Source organism: Ascaphus truei, chromosome 4, assembly GCF_040206685.1.
Source record: "Ascaphus truei isolate aAscTru1 chromosome 4, aAscTru1.hap1, whole genome shotgun sequence".
Lineage (NCBI taxonomy): Eukaryota > Metazoa > Chordata > Amphibia > Anura > Ascaphidae > Ascaphus > Ascaphus truei.
This window is the reverse complement of record NC_134486.1, coordinates 402825118-402844339: the sequence shown is the minus strand read 5'-3', so window position 1 is coordinate 402844339 and position 19222 is coordinate 402825118. Positions and strand designations below refer to the sequence as shown.

The 19222-nt window shown below is 40.4% G+C and overlaps 1 protein-coding gene across 3 annotated transcripts in view; it reads right to left on the bottom strand.

Moving 5' to 3' along the window:
- Window positions 1–318: 318 nt before the first annotated feature.
- EXTL3 (exostosin like glycosyltransferase 3) overlaps window positions 319–19222 on the bottom strand; it is a 67704-nt gene continuing 48800 nt past the window's right edge. For 2 of the 3 annotated variants that reach the window (XM_075598668.1, XM_075598667.1), the window contains exons 3-6: window positions 12774–12901; window positions 6459–6603; window positions 5670–5798; window positions 319–2719 (exon numbers count right to left, since the gene is read on the bottom strand). In XM_075598668.1, the coding sequence (XP_075454783.1) occupies window positions 2510–2719; window positions 5670–5798; window positions 6459–6603; window positions 12774–12901 (612 nt within the window). In that variant the 3' untranslated portion in view covers window positions 319–2509. Of the gene's footprint in view, window positions 2720–5669; window positions 5799–6458; window positions 6604–9932; window positions 10074–12773; window positions 12902–19222 lie in introns of those variants that run through there. The other variant, XR_012801232.1, reaches the window with a different exon arrangement.

Sequence of the window (19222 nt, the reverse complement as noted above, 5' to 3'; positions counted from 1 at the left end):
CTGCACCTGAAGCACTGGTTCCTTGTTAGGCGTTCTATCTTCCTAGGGTCCAGGACTGGTGGGTCATGCGTTGTTAAGTGTGTCCTAATGGGTGAATCTTAATCCTAACGGGGTTGTAGCATCAGAAGGACAAGAGCGAGAAATACTTGTAATTGATCAAAAGAAATACTAACGTCACTATTACTACGTCAAGTAGAACTGGTAAACTAGGATCAAACTAAAGACCGCTTGTATTCCAGCCCAATGCTCTTACCACAGGCCTACATTATTTCACTTTAAAACATTTCCTTAGAAGAATAATTTATAAAACGATCATGATAAAAGCAACCTGTGACATACTTTATTAAGACATCCGTCATTTTATAAATTTCTGTGGTCCAAATTCCATTTAATTGCAAATGTAAACCATTGTCTGATGGGAGGGAACAAACAGGTAAAACCGTGCTCAAGAGTCCTGCAACACAACCAAGTGAAGCGTATACAGTATTAAACAGTATTTAAACAGTGGAAAATGTAAACATGGGATGGCTCAACCATGTGCAGCAGGCGTGGCCAACTCCAGTCCTCAAGGGCCATGGACCGGTCAGATTTTCAGGATATCCCTGCTTCAGCACAAGTGGCTCAATCAAAGACTGAGCCTCTGATTGAGCAACCTGTGCTGAAGCTGGGATATCCATAAAACCTGACATGTTGGTGGCCCTTGAGGACTGGAGGTGGCCACGCCTGCTGTACAGTATATCAAGTTGTGCATGTTCTACTCCTGAATGCAACATACAAAACAAGACAGCAGAAGGGTAAAAATAAAACCACGTTACATTAGACATTGACTGCAGAATGCGGAACACAAGAAAATACGCACTTGAGAAAATAAAAATATTGGAACAGTCATTAAAAATGTTCCAAAACTAAAGACAATAAATAAGAAAGAACACGCTGCTGCTTCCTGTCAGGAAATAAAATTGCATGTACACTACTGTATATGATGTGCTGCCAACACTATTATCCCATTGCGTGCAATTGTCAAAGATTATTTGATGCTTAATCTTTGAGACGGGATTAGAACAATACAGTCTCTTAGATTGGTTCCTGTCGATAACGGCTTTTGAGAGAATGACAGCACAATACATGGATTTCTGTTTAGACACAGCATAACATAAAAATAAACCATTACGCCTGTTACTTCCATGACATGGAAGCTTGTTACTGTCTTGAAGCTTGTGTCTTTACTTAACCACTGCGTTTCAACACAGTAAACAAAAAAAAAAGTACCACAGGTTTAATTACATCACTAAACCTCTAAAAATATCTTTTTTTTTTTTGTAGCCCACCACCTGTTGGTAAAACAGATGTCAGCTCGATTTCATCTTTCCACAGGAACAGGCGGGTTCTTGTTGGTGTTAATTTTCTTCATGGGTAATCCAAAATCGACATCAAGTTCTATCCTAAACCAAAAATGTTTTTCCCCCATTTTACAGAATGTGTATGACCAGAAATTACTTAAGAACCACTCGGGAAAATTACTTGCCCAGAACTCCAGTCCACAGAGAAAAAAATAATTATATATATATATATATATATATATATATATATATATATATATATATATATATATATATATATATATTTCTACATCTTTTGACCTGTACAACAATGTATTAATACACACGTGAAATGGTAATAAGTGGCAATTCTGTGCTTTATTATTAGGTGTAGATCTAACCGTGAGAAAGGCTTCGGTGAAGAAAATGAAAGTAGTAAAAAGAACAATAAATTCCTGGAAGAACGTCAGCTCTGAGGACCAGTTGGCAGTTTTTTGTGCGTCGTGATTGCAACATAGGAGAAATCCCCCCAAAACAATTTGAATTGAATATATGGAAAAGTTAGATCTAACATACAGTGAATGCCTACATTCCTTCTTCAGACGGGCAGAACAAAACAATATAATACACAACGTGTGCGATATCTTGGCTGCCCATATTAATGCAGATGTTTCGTTATGCTTACTTTGCCGTGTAATAAAAATGGGAAGTTACCTAGTGGCTCTATCAAATAAATGTTAAAGATGTTCCCCAAATGCAATGCTCGAGTGCAGTAGGTGCCTAGGGTTTTACACCACATGCACGTCACTATGTTGTACCAAACTGAATTTCTACATTTAAAGTCGAAGAGACGAGAGTATATAAAGAAGGTAAAAGCTTCGCCACACAAATCTAAAATATTTGCATGGTTAATAAAAAAAAAAAAAAAACAATAAAAACAATGTCTACCTCTGGCCAATACACAAAAAAAAATGGATATTTGGCCAATGTCCACTTTTTCGTCAGTAATCAGTATGCTAAGGTTTTCTAGTGTTATAATTCAATAGTTCACTGTGCTCAAAAAAACTTCCATTTAATACCATTCCTTGTAGGACTGGAGAGAACACTTGAGGCAATTCTGGGCTGCAAGAGTTCAAAAGTTTTTTTTTTTTTTTTTAAACCGTCCTCTTTTGCTTTCCAACCCAACAGCACTAGATGAACTTGAAACATTTTGTCTTGTCATGGGGAAGTCGAGTCTTGAAGAGAACAGAGTCCACGCGAAATTGGGTGTACAGGAGTGGCATGTATCCATACACCTTGACAAAGAAGTTAATGCATTTGTGGCGCTCGTGGAAGTGGGAATCGTCATGTGAAAGGGCTTGAGGGCAGCCGGGGCAGCGGAAAGTCCAGCGAGAAGTGACCTGAGGAAACACAGGTATTAGCTTAACGTTATAAAAGGCTCTTAAAGAAGCAATGTATCTACACACACAGCGAGTTATTCGCTGGAAATGATGGCGACCTTACATTTGACACAAGTGATTTCTACTCCCTGCTGTAGCTTGTACAATGATCATTAATCATTAAGGCAGCCACTCAAAGCAGGTGATACGGTTATAAACACAAGTCACACTGGACTGCAGATTTCTTCCAGCACGCGGCTATCCAAATCAAGCATGGTGGCATCTCATTACATTTCCCAGTATAGTGCCAATGTATGATAATTGTGTATTTTACATAGAAAGTCTAATTGTAAAAAAAATTAAATTTACTAATAATTTGTTTATCTAAAAAAAAAAGCCAATAAATTTAAAGCAAACTTACTTTCAAGGCAAAGACTAAATGGTAAGAACTTACATTTTTGAGGTATCGCATGCAAAATGAAAAACAATGCCAATTGTTCTCATCACTCCTGATAGTGTGACAAATCATTAAAGCTCATGTTTTTTTCTCAATCAAGCTTGTTTAAAAGATGGTTCACTTCCACACACAGCTCAAACCCTTCCAGGGTCTTTCACTTTTACAAGCACCTTCCTCAAACATTACTGGACAGAAATAGTGACTTATCAAGGTGCTTAATTACTGCCAAACCATACTCTCTCGTCTTCCTGGTTTCAGTTTCCAATATGTATTGGGTTAGAAAGCTTTCAGCCATCTTACTGCATATTTTATGGCAAATTAGTACTCTGCTTCACATATCCGCTCAGGAATAGTATCATACTGCAATTAGGTCTTTATTTTTAGTTGTCTGTAAACAGCATTAAAAATGCTGAGACACATGCTGGAGCTGAGAAAAGATCAGGTCTTTAGTTTTCTGTAACAGCATATGGGGACGTTCAAGAAAGGAAAGCAAAGTATTAGATTCAATTTGAGCAAGAAGTTGTCCGTTCCCTCAACCCCCCAAAATATCCCCGCGTTTTAAAACATACGTGTGTAGGTTTACCCCAAGGTTTGGTGGTGCAGTTCCACTTCCTCAATTTATGTTGTTTTAATATTAGGGCTTCTTAGAAATGAGGCTCTCAAACTGTGGTCAGTGAAACGTTGAAATCACCTCAAAATCTACAGTGATCACACACTCGCTAATGCATCATGAATTGCAGATTGCACAGCCTTTGTGTCTTCAGCATTAGTTTTTTAATTACATTCTAAAGGCCTTTTACAAATATCCACAATTATTAAACAGGCAACTATGGCAAGGTGGTGTGTAGCTACAACTGCAGGTTGTGTGGTGGCACTGAACCTTTAAGCTAAAGGATGTTTCATGTTGGGATCTCACTTGGTAGATAATCTGATGGGAAGAACACGATCCTGCCATGTGAACGGGGGAGGGTTCCATTATGCATTGTTTTGACAACATAATTAAAGTAACTTCCAAGCACCTGTCGATTGTTTTTTTAAATATAAGGAATAAGAAAAAGAACTTGTCCTTCAAGTGCACACCAATTTTACGTTATTAAAAAGTTAGAATTGCACAAACCATCCCTTATTTAGTGGGGTTAAAGACTAGAACAGCTTTCAACCCTACATGCATCTTACAGTTGCTTTATTAAAGTATTGTAATAGATGTACATGAAGATGATCATTGTGAAATGACAATATGATGTTAAAACAAAGCTGTGCCACCTGCAGCCGTTGCAGAATGATGCTGCGACGTTAACTAATTGTACCCGTTCCTGACATCAAAACAGTTCTCAGCACTGGTGGCCTGTAGTGGCAAATTTGGCATGTTGACATTTAGGGCCCTACGTAATCAGGGTCCAAACAATATTAAAGAGCTACTGGTTCCTTCTACACACAATCAACGACTAATCCACAGGTGAAGGTGTGCTTACAGCTCCCAGAATCTCTCTTGACATCCTTTGGGGCTCGAGCCTTTAAACTACTCTGCCTCATATGGTTCGAAATGCCTCCTCCCTCGACATTATTTAAAACCAGTTCAAAGTCTGTTTACCCAGGCATTTGATTAAGGCACAACCAACCACAACCAACAATTCAGCATTTAATACTGACATTTCCATTCTGTATTTTGTCACGTCCTATATGTGCATCCAGTGTTTGTGTCTATTATAGTTTTAAATGTTTTTCTTTACTTTGTAATTGTGAAGGGATAAAAGCTCTATATAATAAAGTTATAACTATTAAAAGGGGATACAGACATTTTTCTGCTAAGTATTGGCAATGTTTGCCTAGTAAGCAAGTAAGATTTGGACACGTGCCCAGCACCCGACGTTTGGGTTAATTACAAAGTATTTAAATATTTTGGGAATCTTTAAACATGCTACACTTGCTGTGAATGCTGCCTGCCCAAAATAGCCAATTTATCTAGTGACATCAATACAAAGAAGAAAAACAAACACTTGCAGCAAGGGATATGTACTTTCAACTTTTTCTGCAGTTCTATTAACCCCTTGAAGTGCCGAAGGGATCACAGTACCAATGCCACTGCCCCTCCGGCACTGGTGGTCACCTGACCACTACTTTGAAGCGGTCACGTGCTTGCTCCCCCCACTGATGACAGGGAGGAGCTCGCAGGAGCGCAGAACGCGCTCTCACCTACACCTAACACTTATTAATAATGTGACGTAGCTGCTATGTCGTGGGGCCCCAGGAGGGCCAGACCCCATAATGTGGTGCAGGGCGAGGCCAACTCCAGTCCTCAAGGGCCACCAACAGCTCCGGTTCTAAGGATATCCCTACTTCAGCACAGGTGGCTCAATCCACGACTGAACCACCTGTACTGAAGCAGGGATATCCTCAAAACCTGGCATGTGGGTTGCCCTTGAGGACTGGAGTTCGCCACCCCTGCACTAGTAGCTATGTCCTTGGGCACACAGAGGGTTAAAGTCATTGGATAGATCATCACCAGTTACTTACCTTGATGGGTGGTTTTCTAGTGATATGAGAAACAAGAAAGTTCATGGCAATATCCTCACAGTTAATGTATTCATCTACCATGTCTCTGATTGCTTGTGGCATCACATAGGAATACAGGTAGGCGTAGTACTAAGAATTAAAGAAAAGAAGAAAAAAAACACACCTAATAAAGCTGCATTTTCTTTGAAAACACACAGGAGGGGTAAATAATCAGTGAACCATTTTCACTCTTTTTAATGTTCCTCCTTAGAAGATACCACACAATTTTCCTTTTAGAAATATCTTCAAAGACACCATATTAAATAGTTTCACTTAATACACCGTTAAAAATAGCAAACACCACTAAACAGATTTTCATTAAAATGAAACATTTGCCCTAATTAAAATGCTTTCAAAGTACATACACCGGTGTTCCAAAATATTTCCAAAGTTATTTTATGGCCGCAACGATGAACAGTGTTCAGCTCTTTTTACCATCTTGTTTCTGGTTATCAATGTTTATATATCACTTATAAAATGGTATATCCATGGTACTCTATAGCAATAAACACATACTGTACAAACACATACAGTACTCATACAAACATTTACAAGACATTTATTTACACCCAATTTCAGCTCCAGTCAAGTGAAGCTGGGCGGCATAAACTGAGCTAAGGCAGCAAAACAAATCAGAACATCTTTAATTTGCTCATATAAAATCTAACGAGTGTAATGGGTCAGAAACGCTGAAGCTAATAGAAAGCCAAGGAGGTGGTTTATTTAAGAAATGTTAAGTCAGCAGCTCACCTTGTGAAAGAAGGCGGCACCTGTCAGCACCATAGAGAGTTCACATGAATAGTTAGAGTTGTACAGCCAGGACTGATGAGGGATGTCCCAGGCATGGTATCGCCCAGGAAAGCCAACAATTCGATCTCTTGCCTCTCTCCATACGCTTCAAGAAGAAAAGGTAAAGAAAACGGTGGTTATTTGTAATGACTCGAAGAGAAAACATTGCGATTCCTTGCATTTCCTCTGCTTTAGTGCATGCCATGTATACCTCACCCTCTTTTTTTCTACATTCCCTCAGTGACCCAAGTGAATAATTTGCCCTAAAAAATAATAATATATCTACCTTTTAATAAACAAGGAGCAATGCAACTTCAATGCACATGGGCTTGGTGGCATGAGTTGTAGCTCTAATACTTTTCATCCACATAATATACATATTTGCCATCTATTTTGAACTTATAGTATTGAATTGGAACACAAAGAACAGTTGAGAAAACTTACCTGTTACAACACTGAACACTAAAATGTGTGTTGGAACATGCAATAATCCTTCAAGGTGTTCATTTTGTGCGTGACCCAGTATTAAGTCAACAGCTGAACAAAGTTATTAGAGAGGAGGAGATGCCAAATGGCAAAAGCACTGTATTTTTTTTTTTTTAAACTTGGTTTTTATTGGAAGATGTTTCACAACAGTACAAACAGTTGGGGGGGGGGGGGGAGGAGGGAAGAGGTGAGGACGTGAAGGGGGAGGGGTAACAAGAATAATATTGGGGAGGAAGGGGGGCAGTAACTTGCGTAAGTCCCCTTAGATCAGCAATAAAACATTTTTTTGAGATTCCCATGTTATTATTTTGTTTTGTATATTTTGATCTGGTGGTTCACTTATAAAGGAACATTTTTTTTCTACACTGGGGACATACATGGGTGAAGATGGTGGCCACAGGTTATTCGTACCAGTGGCAAATAAATAATATCGTAGGAGCGACAGTTTTAAAAGCACCGACTCTGAAAACAATGAGTGTGTGAAGCAGGGGAGTCTGGTTTAGATCCCAGTGTCCACTTCTTGTTACCCTGGGCAAGTATGTATGTATCTGTATTTATATAGCGTCATTAATGTACATAGCGCTTCACAGCAGTAATACACGTGACAATCACATAAATAACAAATAATACAGATAACACATAATGGGAAGAAGTGCTTCAGACATAAAAGTAACATTTAAGAAAAGGAGTCCCTGCCCAGAATAGCTTACAATCTAATTGGTAAATTGGAAGAACGTACAGAGAAAGTAGGAAGGTGTTCTGGTAAGTGTGTCTGCAAGGGGCCCAGGTCTATGGAAGAGGGGTAAAGTATAAGTCACGGAGCTGCTCATATGCTTCGTTAAGGAAGTGGGTTTTATGGTGGGTCTTAAAGGTTGATAGAGAGGGTGCTTGTCGGATAGAGGGGAAGGGCATTCCAGAAGTGTGGGGCAGTGAGTGAGAAAGGTTAAGGCAGGAGAGGACATTAGATACAAAAGGGGTAGAGAAGACATTCTTGAGTAGAACGCAAGAATCGGGAAGGTGTATGGCGAGGAATTAGGGCTGAGATGTAAGGAGGGGCAGAAGAGGGTAAAGCTTTAAAAGTGAGGAGAATTTATTCTGCGATACGGGATTTGATAGGAATCACAGGAGAGGGATTTCAGCAGGGGAGGCGCAGGGACAGAATTAGGAAAGAGTAAAGTGATTCTGGAAGCAGCGTTTAGGATAGATTGTAGGGGAGACAGGTGAGAGGCAGGGAGGCCGGACAGCAGGAGGTTACAGCAATCGAGACGGGAGAGAATGAGGGTCTCTGTAAGAGTTCTAGCAATAGAGCAGCAGAGGAAAGGGTGTATCTTTGTAATATTGAGGCGGAAAAAGCAACCGGTTTTAGATACATTTTGAAGATGTGGAAAATGTGAGGGAGGAGTCAAATGTGACAGCTAGGCAGCAGTCTTGTGATACTGGGTATATGATAGTGCTGGCATCAGTAATGTAGAAGGAGGTAGCAGGGCCAGGTTTGGGAAGAACGAGGGGTCACTATCTCTCTGCACCAAAAATTAGATTGTAAGCTTTACAGTCAGGGACTCTGTGCATGCAAAATTCTATGTACAGCACTGTGTACACTGGCAGCGCTATACAAGAGGGGGAAAAACCCAATTATTATTATTAATGGGGAACAAATGATGTCCCCACTCAAGATTAGCCCGCCCAGCAGGAAACTGTTTTCCTGTGCCCAGGACATACTTGAAAACGAGAGGTAACTCTCAATGTATTACTTCCTGGTAAAATATTTTATAAATAAATAAATAAAATAAATAAATAAATAAGAGACTTGGGGGCCTATGCAGAGAGCAGCGAATTTTCGAAATTCGCCATTTTTTGGAGAAAATCGCGCAGAAAACAGCAGAAAATGGCGAGTTCCGAAAAACGCGCCAATTTTTCTTTTCTATTTGTAAAACTCGCCTCGCGGCTGGCGAGAACCTCAATCTCGCCAGTTTAAAAAATATCCGTATGCAGAGAGGCGCGAACGGCATCTAGCGGCTGTTCGCGCCAATAAAATGGCGCGATTGTCTCCGTTTTGCCTCGCCAAAAAAAACTGCCGCTCGCGGCCATTGCAAAGGGGAAAAAAAAGGCGCGAATTTGTTTTAACACATTTCTGAAGCGCGCATCTCGCCAATTTAAACTCGCCACACGCATCCATGTTAAACATAGCAGAATTCGCACTTTTCTGCATATGGAGATTAAAACTCTCCAAAAAAGCTACTTTTTAATAAATTCGCCAATTTTAAAATTCGCTGCTCTCTGCATAGGCCCCTTGGTCGGGAGAAAAGTTGATAATCCGAGTTCCCCAATAACTATACTTGGGAGCCTGGCTGCCACCATTTCTTTGTCAGTCTCCAGGGATTTTCCACTACCCCTCTGTAGTTCGAGTGGGAAACAGCGATGATAAATATCGGCGAGAATTCCCCAAGTCACCGTGCCAACACAAAGCGAGATCTCCCTCTTACAACCCCAGGAATGTCTGTTTTCAGCCAGGGTTGCTGCTCTAACAGCTGGTTCAGATCTACGCCAACTTGCCCTGGCCCTATGCAACTGAAACTCAACAAATTCAGTTTACTGTACTGAAAGTATTATGGCAGAATTAATTTATTCTAGAAGATTATGCAATAGATTCAGGTTGGATACTGGTAGGGAACAGTATGTGAGAAAACTCATTATTTAAATTAACTGCTCAAGTTCAATTTAGAATATCATTACAGAGTTATTTTATGGTAATGAGAAATTCATGTCATGCATTTGCTAGTAGGCCATTAGCTACCAGTGCATAATTAAAATAAGTTGCTCAGCAGTGCACAAGGGCTAGATTAGATTGTCTGAAAGTAATATCAAGCACACAGTGAACCCTACAGTTTAATATTTGCACAATTAAGACCCCATACCACTATTGTTATTTATAAAAAAAAATAACCTTACTAGATTTTAAAGCAGCATTTCCTCTTGGCCGTTTTTCGTTTGAATAAATGCAGCAGTTCCTTACATTTACGGCAATGTCATTATCTAAACTGCCTATCAATCAGCGAAGATCCTGCCTCTCAGGGTTCACAATATGGCCGCCTATGTCAAAAGAGGAAGTGCTATGGCATCAAACGGTTTCTATAGCAACCCAAGAATGTTTAATACATTTAAAGACATTATAAAGGACAAAGAGTGAAATAAAAAAGAAACAAAATGCATACTATACAACTGATTTATAATAAAAAAAACACACATCTAGGATTTAGAATGAAATGCTGCTTTAACAGAAAGTCTACAGATATAACATGCTAAAAGGTCATACTGTACATCATTCCAGTCTGACAGTGTATTTCCTCTATTTATAAAACAATCATGTCAAGTAAATGTAATAGGCCAATCTTAGGCATGTCAAAACATTTGCATTATGTGGGGCTGCCCCTTTAGTAAAAGGCAAAGTTAGCTCATGCTTATTACAGATTTCCCAGGTTAAAGTTAAATATCGACAATGAATACAGAAAAGCTAACTTCACATAATTTGTTATACAGTACTTGTAATGCTTCTCTGGTGATCTCTTCTTGTGTTTTCTTATTTAACAATATCCTTGTTATGTGGGGGAAGCTTAATTATAACCGAAACAGCATACATTTATACACCAAGAAGGGATCATTAGGTAGCAAATGAGTATAATCATTGGTTCCATTGGCGGTGACAACCTATTGTTACACTATCCAGCTCCACTGTACTCCGTGTCGAAGCAGCCAACTGCGAAATGCGTAGGAGGTCTTTACAGATGCGGAAGGACCCCCACACACTCAGCAATAAGAACGTGGTTCAAACAAGAGACTGCACTACCATGGGAATAGTTCACTACGGAGTCCAGGTTTATAATTTTTGCCAGTGAATTTTGATTATTTTTTATTTCACTAATGTCACGCTAAGGAAGTTATTTTTTGCACTTTTAGGTTCTAAATGTTTAGGTTATATATACTATAGCTCTCTCTATATAGATCTATATATATTATTAGACTTCGGAAAAATTTCAGGCAAAAAAAAAAGCTTTACAGCACCCCCTACTCTGTCAAGCTATTGAAGGGGGATTTGTATGTTGGGCCATCTACTCCCCTTAAAACACAATGTCACACCGTGTTCTCTGCTTTAACCCCTCCTTTACCTCAAAGCTTCCTGAACCCAACGGAGCTCTCTCTCAGCAGCAATACCAATACCACAATACCTGTAAGTAAATACACTTTGGATAGCACTTCATAAAGACTGTGGTGTAACTAAAAGTGAAAAACATACAACTGGGGCGGGGAAGGGGAGAGAGGGTGGGAGGGGGGGAAGTGGAGAGAGGGTGGGAGGGGGGGGGAGAATTCCCTTGGATTTCATTAAAATTTAAGCCCCACATTAAAATCAAGACAGCTTCGTTGCAGCCACTGCTAATTAGGTAAAGGAAAACTCCACAATTGTAATGAAAATATGAATTATTAAGTCTATATACCTCTGAACATTTTCTGCAATAAAAATTTCTACTTCTATTAAACTGTACTACACTTCAAGTAACGGAGAACAATTACAGTCTTTAATCTGTGGCCTGCAGTAACAACTGCATCTTGATTCAAAAACATTTGCTTCCCTCCAGCTGTGTGCACAGCTATTACGATGATCAAGCCAGAACATTGCTCCTCTCCAGCTAAACAATATTGTTTTTATATTATATGAAAACGCAGCCTCGGGCTATGGTGCTGGCACAGTAAGAGTTGCACAATATTCAATAACTGCTTATACTGTATTTCCCACACTGTTGTGGCAATGCACTTTCATTGCTCCCGGTAATAGGTTTGACTCCCAGCAGAGGATGTGACAAATGCGCTCGTCAGGTGTTGACAATACAAGCATTTTAGTTGCAGGTTTATTTATAAATTGGTTATCACAAAAAGCAAGTTAAATAGATAAGCTGCACTGCAGAGGGCACACCAGCAGAGGGCATGAAAACAATGTAGTAAATATTGAAAGAGAAGGCTTATACTAAACCAAATTGTACTGTACTGTTATATGCAATGAAATGTGCACATATACATAGCAAACTGGGTTTACAGCTCTGCTTCTCAGAATACATTTTACGCTACATAAAAAGGGGTATACATTTGAACGTTTGCCATTAATTCCAATATGGAATTGTGACAAAACTGTACTATGATATATTTGTTGCATTAATATAGATTTTGCATTTCTAGCACAATATCAGATACTGTATTATCAAAGAGAAAAATGGCCCGGCCTTTGAGTAGGGACCGTAAACCCATGGGGAGAAAGGTTCATAGGTTGTGATTCATTGTATGCAATGAACACGAATGTCTTCAGATTAGAAGATTTATAAATAACTTGAAGCATAAATAAGCTTCAACATAGACTCCTCGTCTCTCATTTTTGTTTATCTAAATAGAACAGACTACCCACTTATGATGAAAGTGAACTAATGGCAGCGACCTGTTTCTTGTAAGCAATACAATATCTTAAAAACAGGCACAAGGGGTTTTAAAATATTTTTGCGCATCTGAATTCTTCCACGGTAACCAATGTTTTGCAACCTTTATGTTATTATTAATATGTTAACGATAGTGCTAATCTTCCATGTTTGTGACCAGGACATCTCTCTAGTATCCTAGGAGAGGCTGGTGACAGGAACCCTGGCTAATGTGTTCACTAGAACCAATAGTTTAACAAGGGAGTGTGCAACAAAGGAGGAGATGAGTACAGAAAGCTTGGCTGGTTTCTTTATAGAAGGGACCATCGCTTACCGGAAACCGAACATGATCTCATCGTGGCGAAGATGGGCATCATCATCAATGGAAAGAACGGCTTCTGTCTCGATCTGGTCCCAGGGCAGGAAACGGTTATTTAAACTGTTCTTTTCTGTGCGGACCACCTATCAGCGGAAAGAAGTTGGTTCAAATCTGGTTGACATGGTTTTAGCCCTGTAACTACTCAATACTAAAACGTCATTCCCAGAGGTCTCTTTAAAGCACCACAAAGACCTGTGTTAAGATTACATACATTTACTTTATAGAAAAGTTAGCAATAGAAACAAAAGTTAATTTCCGATTATTGGTTTATAATATGATAAGGCTGCTTTAGGGCCTTATTCTATAGTGTCCAAAGCGGCTGTTTGGCCTGAAAATCCCTATATATAGAATTATTTCTTTAGTGGCTTAGAAACATAAACATAAGAAAACCTATTTCAACAAACATAGCTCCAATTTACACTACCTCTAAATCTCAATGTTACCTTAACTTGTCTTGTATAAACTGTGTATTTTTTCACATTAATATTTTTTTTACATAAAGGTTTGTAATCAAATGTTGCAGGAGAGCATGCTACATTGTGTGGTATTACTCCTTATCCATTTAAAAATGGAAGTTTAATGTAACGAAGGTAAAAGAAATACAGGACCCTTTCTTTCTGGAACACACATGCTACTCGTTGGGAATATGAGAAAATGGAATATGGCAAATAGGAAGTACCCCGGCAGCCATTTTGCTAGACATTTTGCCACTGGATACTTATGTGTGCTCTTGTTTTAAGTAAACCCTCTATAATCAGACTATATACTTTATAAAATGAAAAGAAAAAACAGAATGGCTGCTCAAAGAACGTTCTCTCCAGAATAACTACTTACACAAACTGTTTTATGTAACTAAACGAGTGCTTACTACAAGTGAAAAGCAAACCAGCAACGACATCAAAACATTGGATTAGGTAAGTAGTAAGACCAAATATGGTCTGCATGAAGTGCAATAATAGATATGAAACAAATGTGGTTACAAAAAGATTACTAAGCAAATCCGTGCTAAATAGTGGCCAAGTTATTAGATCTTACTGGGGATAAAAATGCAAAAGTATCAATATTTTCTTAAATTAACATTTAATGTATTTACTGTATATAACCAGGCTTGCAGTCCTGCTTGGTTTTTAAACCCAAACTTTGACATTCAATACATAAGTGTGCCAGACCAAGCAGTTTATGAGGCAAATGTATGTAACTGGGAAGAACAATGCAGTAGAAATGTATTTGTTTTCGATTCATATGGTATTTGCATTAGGCGATTACAACAACATCCAACTAACAATAGCAATAGAGGAAACAACTCCCATCTTTTGCTTCTCTTATACTACATCCTTAAACTATTCCTGGTTTCTGCAGAGCTAGAGGGCATACAACCACTTGTGAAATCTTAAATCACATTTAGCAACATATTTTGGAGTTGCAAAATAGTGATAGTGTATGCTTCGTGTAACAAGATTCATCTTCGTAAACGCTTTGGTTTCATAATTTAAGAAACCTTAAAGCTGCAGACCAAGCAAAATCATACTTTTTTTTAATATATAAATCAGTTCTGTAATGAGAAAATACTTCTAGCATTTTTTAAAACTCTGAATTACATTTTTTATGTATTATAATATAACAAGTCTTTTTTGTTTCTATAGCAACCATTTACAAAGTCACAGATACTGAGTTAATACTCCTCCACAGGCATTTAGTGAACACCCGAGCCGAATCTTTGCCGATCGATCGGGAACTTAGCTAATTATTTATTGTGTGGATTGTATTGATGCACATATTAAAGGGGGAAAACCAAACAAAATGGCAGCTTGGGCTGCTGCTTCAAGTAGCTTTGTAAATTTAGGCAGAGTCTGGGTCAGGATTGTACTATAAAATAAATAAAAACACAATAACCACTGTTACAGGAAAGGCTATTTAAGGCTCATACATTAAAATACAATTTTTAATAACAGAGGTAATGTGCAAAATGGTTTCAAAGTTGAAGTGAGGAGGATCCAAGAAGTTTAGAAAATCAGTTCTATGGGAGATGCAAATATCAGGATTTGATCCAAATAATAATAATAATAATAATAATAATAATAATAATAATAAGTAATAAAGGATATCCCAATGTGATCAGGAGGAAAGGGGACAAAAATAAGGCACACAAAACATATGACCAATGTCAAAGCGGCAACGAGGCTTTAAAGAGGCAAACTAAGCTGGGGATTTGTAATTTCTTTGTAACAGGATTGAAGCAGCGAGTCTCTGGAGCTGAACGCCATTCATTCCAGCTCTGGGGATTCCCTGCTTCCCGAGATACTTACCTCCATAGGGACCGGCAGTAGCGGCTCAGCTAGTAGGAAGCATGCAACGGTCGCCTTTCAAAGTTCCTACGCCTTACAGGCCAATAGGAAGCCGCGATGTCACCTGGTGCAGCTTCCTACTGGCCCGCATGACGCAGGAGCTTTAAAAAGCAGAGAGAGGAGAGAGGAGAGAGGAGAGAGATAAGTATCTCTGGAAGCAGGGGGTCCCCTGGAGCTGAAATAAATGGGACTCCGCTCCAGAACCCCCCCCCCCCCCGCTTCAATACGATGTTTAAAAAAATAAAAAATAGCCCGCTTGGATTGCTCCTTTAAAGGAATAGTCCCTCTCAGGAATAACATGCCCTAATGGCAGTGACATGTTTTGGGTGGTAAAACCACATACTGGACATACGTATTTTTAAATTATTAGTTACAATTGTAAACCAGGGCAAAGTAAAGGTTGGTACGGTTCACAGTGAAAAAAAACAAAAAAAAGGGGTCAAAATATTGCATTACATTTAATTTGGTCCCTCATTTCTGTTGTGAACGACTAGGAACCATCCAATTAGAAGGCAAACATACGTGTAATCTTGCAACATACGTTTTTTTTCCTCAAAAGATACATTCAAAAGTGTAGAAAAATATCTTTCAGATTTGAACAAAAAAACAAACAAAAAAAGTGCCAACTTTTTATGACTTGTAGCAAGTTTAATCGTGCGTGTATTCCAGATATTTTTGCATGTATGCGTATATCGTACATGTATGTGTTATATCAGGGGGGCGCAAACTTTTTTCCCTGCGCCCCCCTGCCGGCTGTCCCCTCACTCCCGCGCCCCCCCAACCCCAACTTACCCTCGCACCGGCGTAATGACGTCACGTTGCCATAGCAACGTGACGTCACATGACCTCGCAGCGTCATTTTGACGCCGCGTTGCCATGGCGACGCCGGGAGGAAGCCGCCGGAGCCACGGGTAAGTATGGTTTACAGAGGCCCTGCAGCTCCCCCGGCACTTAATTTAAGTGCCTTCGGGAAGCGCGCGGGGCCTCTGTAAACCCCGCGCCCCCCGTCGGCAGTCTCGCGCCCCCCCTGGGGGTCGCGCCCCACAGATTGCGCACCGCTGTGTTATATATTGCCTATATCCATGTCACGTGTGCAGAGTAACTTTTTACATTTATTTTTATTGATCTCACCTTTCAATAAACATTGTTTGCTGCTTAGTGACCTTAATAGACTTGGGAATGTGGTGTGCGGCTTTGAATTCAAATTGCAAGATTGTGCCAAAAGTATTGTATGCTTTCACAATGGGAAAGAAAATGTAAATACCAGAAAATAAAAAAAAAATAAACTATTCAGCATAGGGAAAACAAATTGCAGCAGAAATGATATCATATTGATGGTGCTGGCAGAATTGCAAACAAATGAAAGATGAATTTGAAAACTACAACAAAGGAATATACTATTGGTTGTATTGGAATGACAATGTATTGTTTTAAATAAAAGGGCAAATGGTGGGGGGGGGGGGGGAGTGATGTTTTTCTGTGGTTTATAAAATGTATGATCTCCATTCTCTAGTTGGGATCTGGGAAGATCCTTTATACGACTCCCTGATTATAATGGAGTCATTTCAGTTTTGCTTTTATTAGATGACATAGAAGCACTGTGTACTTCTTGCGTATGGGGATTAATCAAAAAGGTCACGACTGCGGCCTCTCTCTGCAGACACCACAGCTTCTGAAATATCCTTTCACTGTTTTCCCACTTCTGCCGAACAGAGGCACAGAGGGGAAACACACAAACCATTCACTGGATAGATACAGGATGCTTCAAGAGTAGCAGAAAAACAATGACACCAGCTCAATTGGCATTGTAGCAACACAATGCTCAGGCCTCGGTCCCGCTGCGCTCGTTGGCGCGGGCGGCGGGTCGCGAGTTCCCCACCAGCAGGGGAATCCTCGCGAGCCGGTCCCGGTCCCCCCTGGCTGCACAGAGCACTACACGCTGTAGCGCGTCAGCCGCTGGAGACACCAGAGAATGGTGTTTTCTAGCTTTGACGCGTGACGTGTGTGGCTGTGAGCCAATGGGGAGGGGAGGCTTCGGGAGGAGGAGAGGCTTCGGGGAGCGGGGAGGAGTGTGGAGTGAAAGCAGGTGAGTGCCTTTCTCTGTGTGTGTGTCTGAGTGCGTGCCTGTCTGTGTGTGTATGTGTCTGAGTGCGTGAGTGCCTGTCTGTGTGTGTGTGTGTGCCCGAGTGCCTGCCTCTGTCTGTGTGTGTGTGTGTATGAGTGCGTGAGTGCCTGCCTGTGTGTGCGCGCGTGTGTGTGTGTGTATGAGTGCGTGAGTGCCTGCCTGTGTGTGTGTGTGCGCGTGTATGAATGAGTGCCTGCGTGTGTATGTTTAAACTTACCTTCCAGCTCCAGCTCCAGCCCGAGTCCGTGGAGGGAGGGGGGGGAGAGTAGCGGGTCCCTCCGCTCAAGCCACGCCCCCCCTCCCTGTCAAACCGCCCACCTCCCGCCCACCTCCCTGTCAAACCGCCCACCTCCCGCCCACCTCCCGATCAAACCTCCCACCTCCCGCTCCCGCTCCCTACAGACCGCAGATCGCGGTCTGTGTATCTCAGCGCACCGCCTGTCAGCAGCGCAGGTGCGCTGACTCTGGGAGCGGGGCCTTAGCCTTAGTGTGCAACCCTGCTTTCCTTGGTGCTTCATTTAAACATGCAAGCCCATATAGGACCGATCTCAACTACTGGCAATGACATTATAACCGATGCCTGCTGTGAAGTAATTTTGAAATCAAATTGAGATACACTCATGGGTTCTTTAACGTTGCAATATTGTTGAGTGGTTCGTAACTTTTTTTACCCTCTATAAACGAAGTGCCTCTGTGACCTGGTGATCTTCCCTGCACGTTGCGACACCCCGGCAATCTGGGAGACGTTGTGACGTTCCAGGATAGTCTTTGGCCTTTTTTTAGGGGAGAGTGTTTACCGTTCTATAGGACGCGCGCGGGTTTGAGTTTGATCACAACAGGGATGTTGCGATAACGCAGCCGCTTCGGCACAGAAAGGGTTAAAGCCCTTCAAAATAAAACCTACGGATGTTTGAAATCTAAAGTTTAGTTTTCTTTCGCTTTTTATTTTCATTATCCTGTACGGTTTCAGAACTAGTAACTTGACGTTGAGTGGAAGTGAATCTAATTACCTTATCAGTGGGGTGGAACAAACAGAATTTCAATTCACTCCCTCCAATTCAGAGTCCTTGTAAATACACACACACAAAAAAAGGATTCCCAGATTTAATTTAAGCATTTTACTGCCATTACTCGACTGCGCCTCTCTCTGTAAGCCCTTAATTTACATGTTTTTTTCCAGGAACCACATGCTGGTGTTAGCCTCATTTTCAAAGTATTGTACCTGCTTTTTCTGGTTGTGTGAGTCACTTATCTATTGTACTGTGTATTTTAGTACTGATCATGCGTTCTCTGAAGCACGGTGACTCCAGAATAAAAAAGGTGACAAATTCTGCTCTGATTAGCGAGTGCATGTCTTCGTGATTTCTCTTCCGCTCTGCGCAGGTCAAAAGATGCAGTCGTCTCTCTAGCAGTTTTAGATTTTGGAGAACAGAAGCAAAAAAAATTTGCAGAGACTAATAATAGTGGTCGCCATTAGGAGTTTTGTAAAGTCCTTTAAAGGTCAGTCTTAGTCACCTGGGAATTACTGCTGCATTCCCCTCTACCAAAACACACACAACACACACAACACACACAACACACACAACACACACGGTCCTAGGAAAATACAGGGGTATTTAGGATAGAAAAGATTACTGCTGACCAAGTGTCACTTTTCCCCTTAGCATAAAATGTCTTCTTTGGGCTGCTTAATTTCTGCTCTGCTACTTTTCAACAAAGTCTGCAGTATTTCCTGCATTTGCTGAAAACTAGGCATCTGCTGTTTAGAAATTATATATATATACACATATTGTATTGTATGTCTTTATTTATATAGTGCCATTAATGTACATAGCGCTTCACAGTAGTATTACATGTGGTAATCAAATAAATAACAGAGCATGGGAATAAGTGCTTTAGACATAAAAGTAACATTAAGGAAGAGGAGTCCCTGC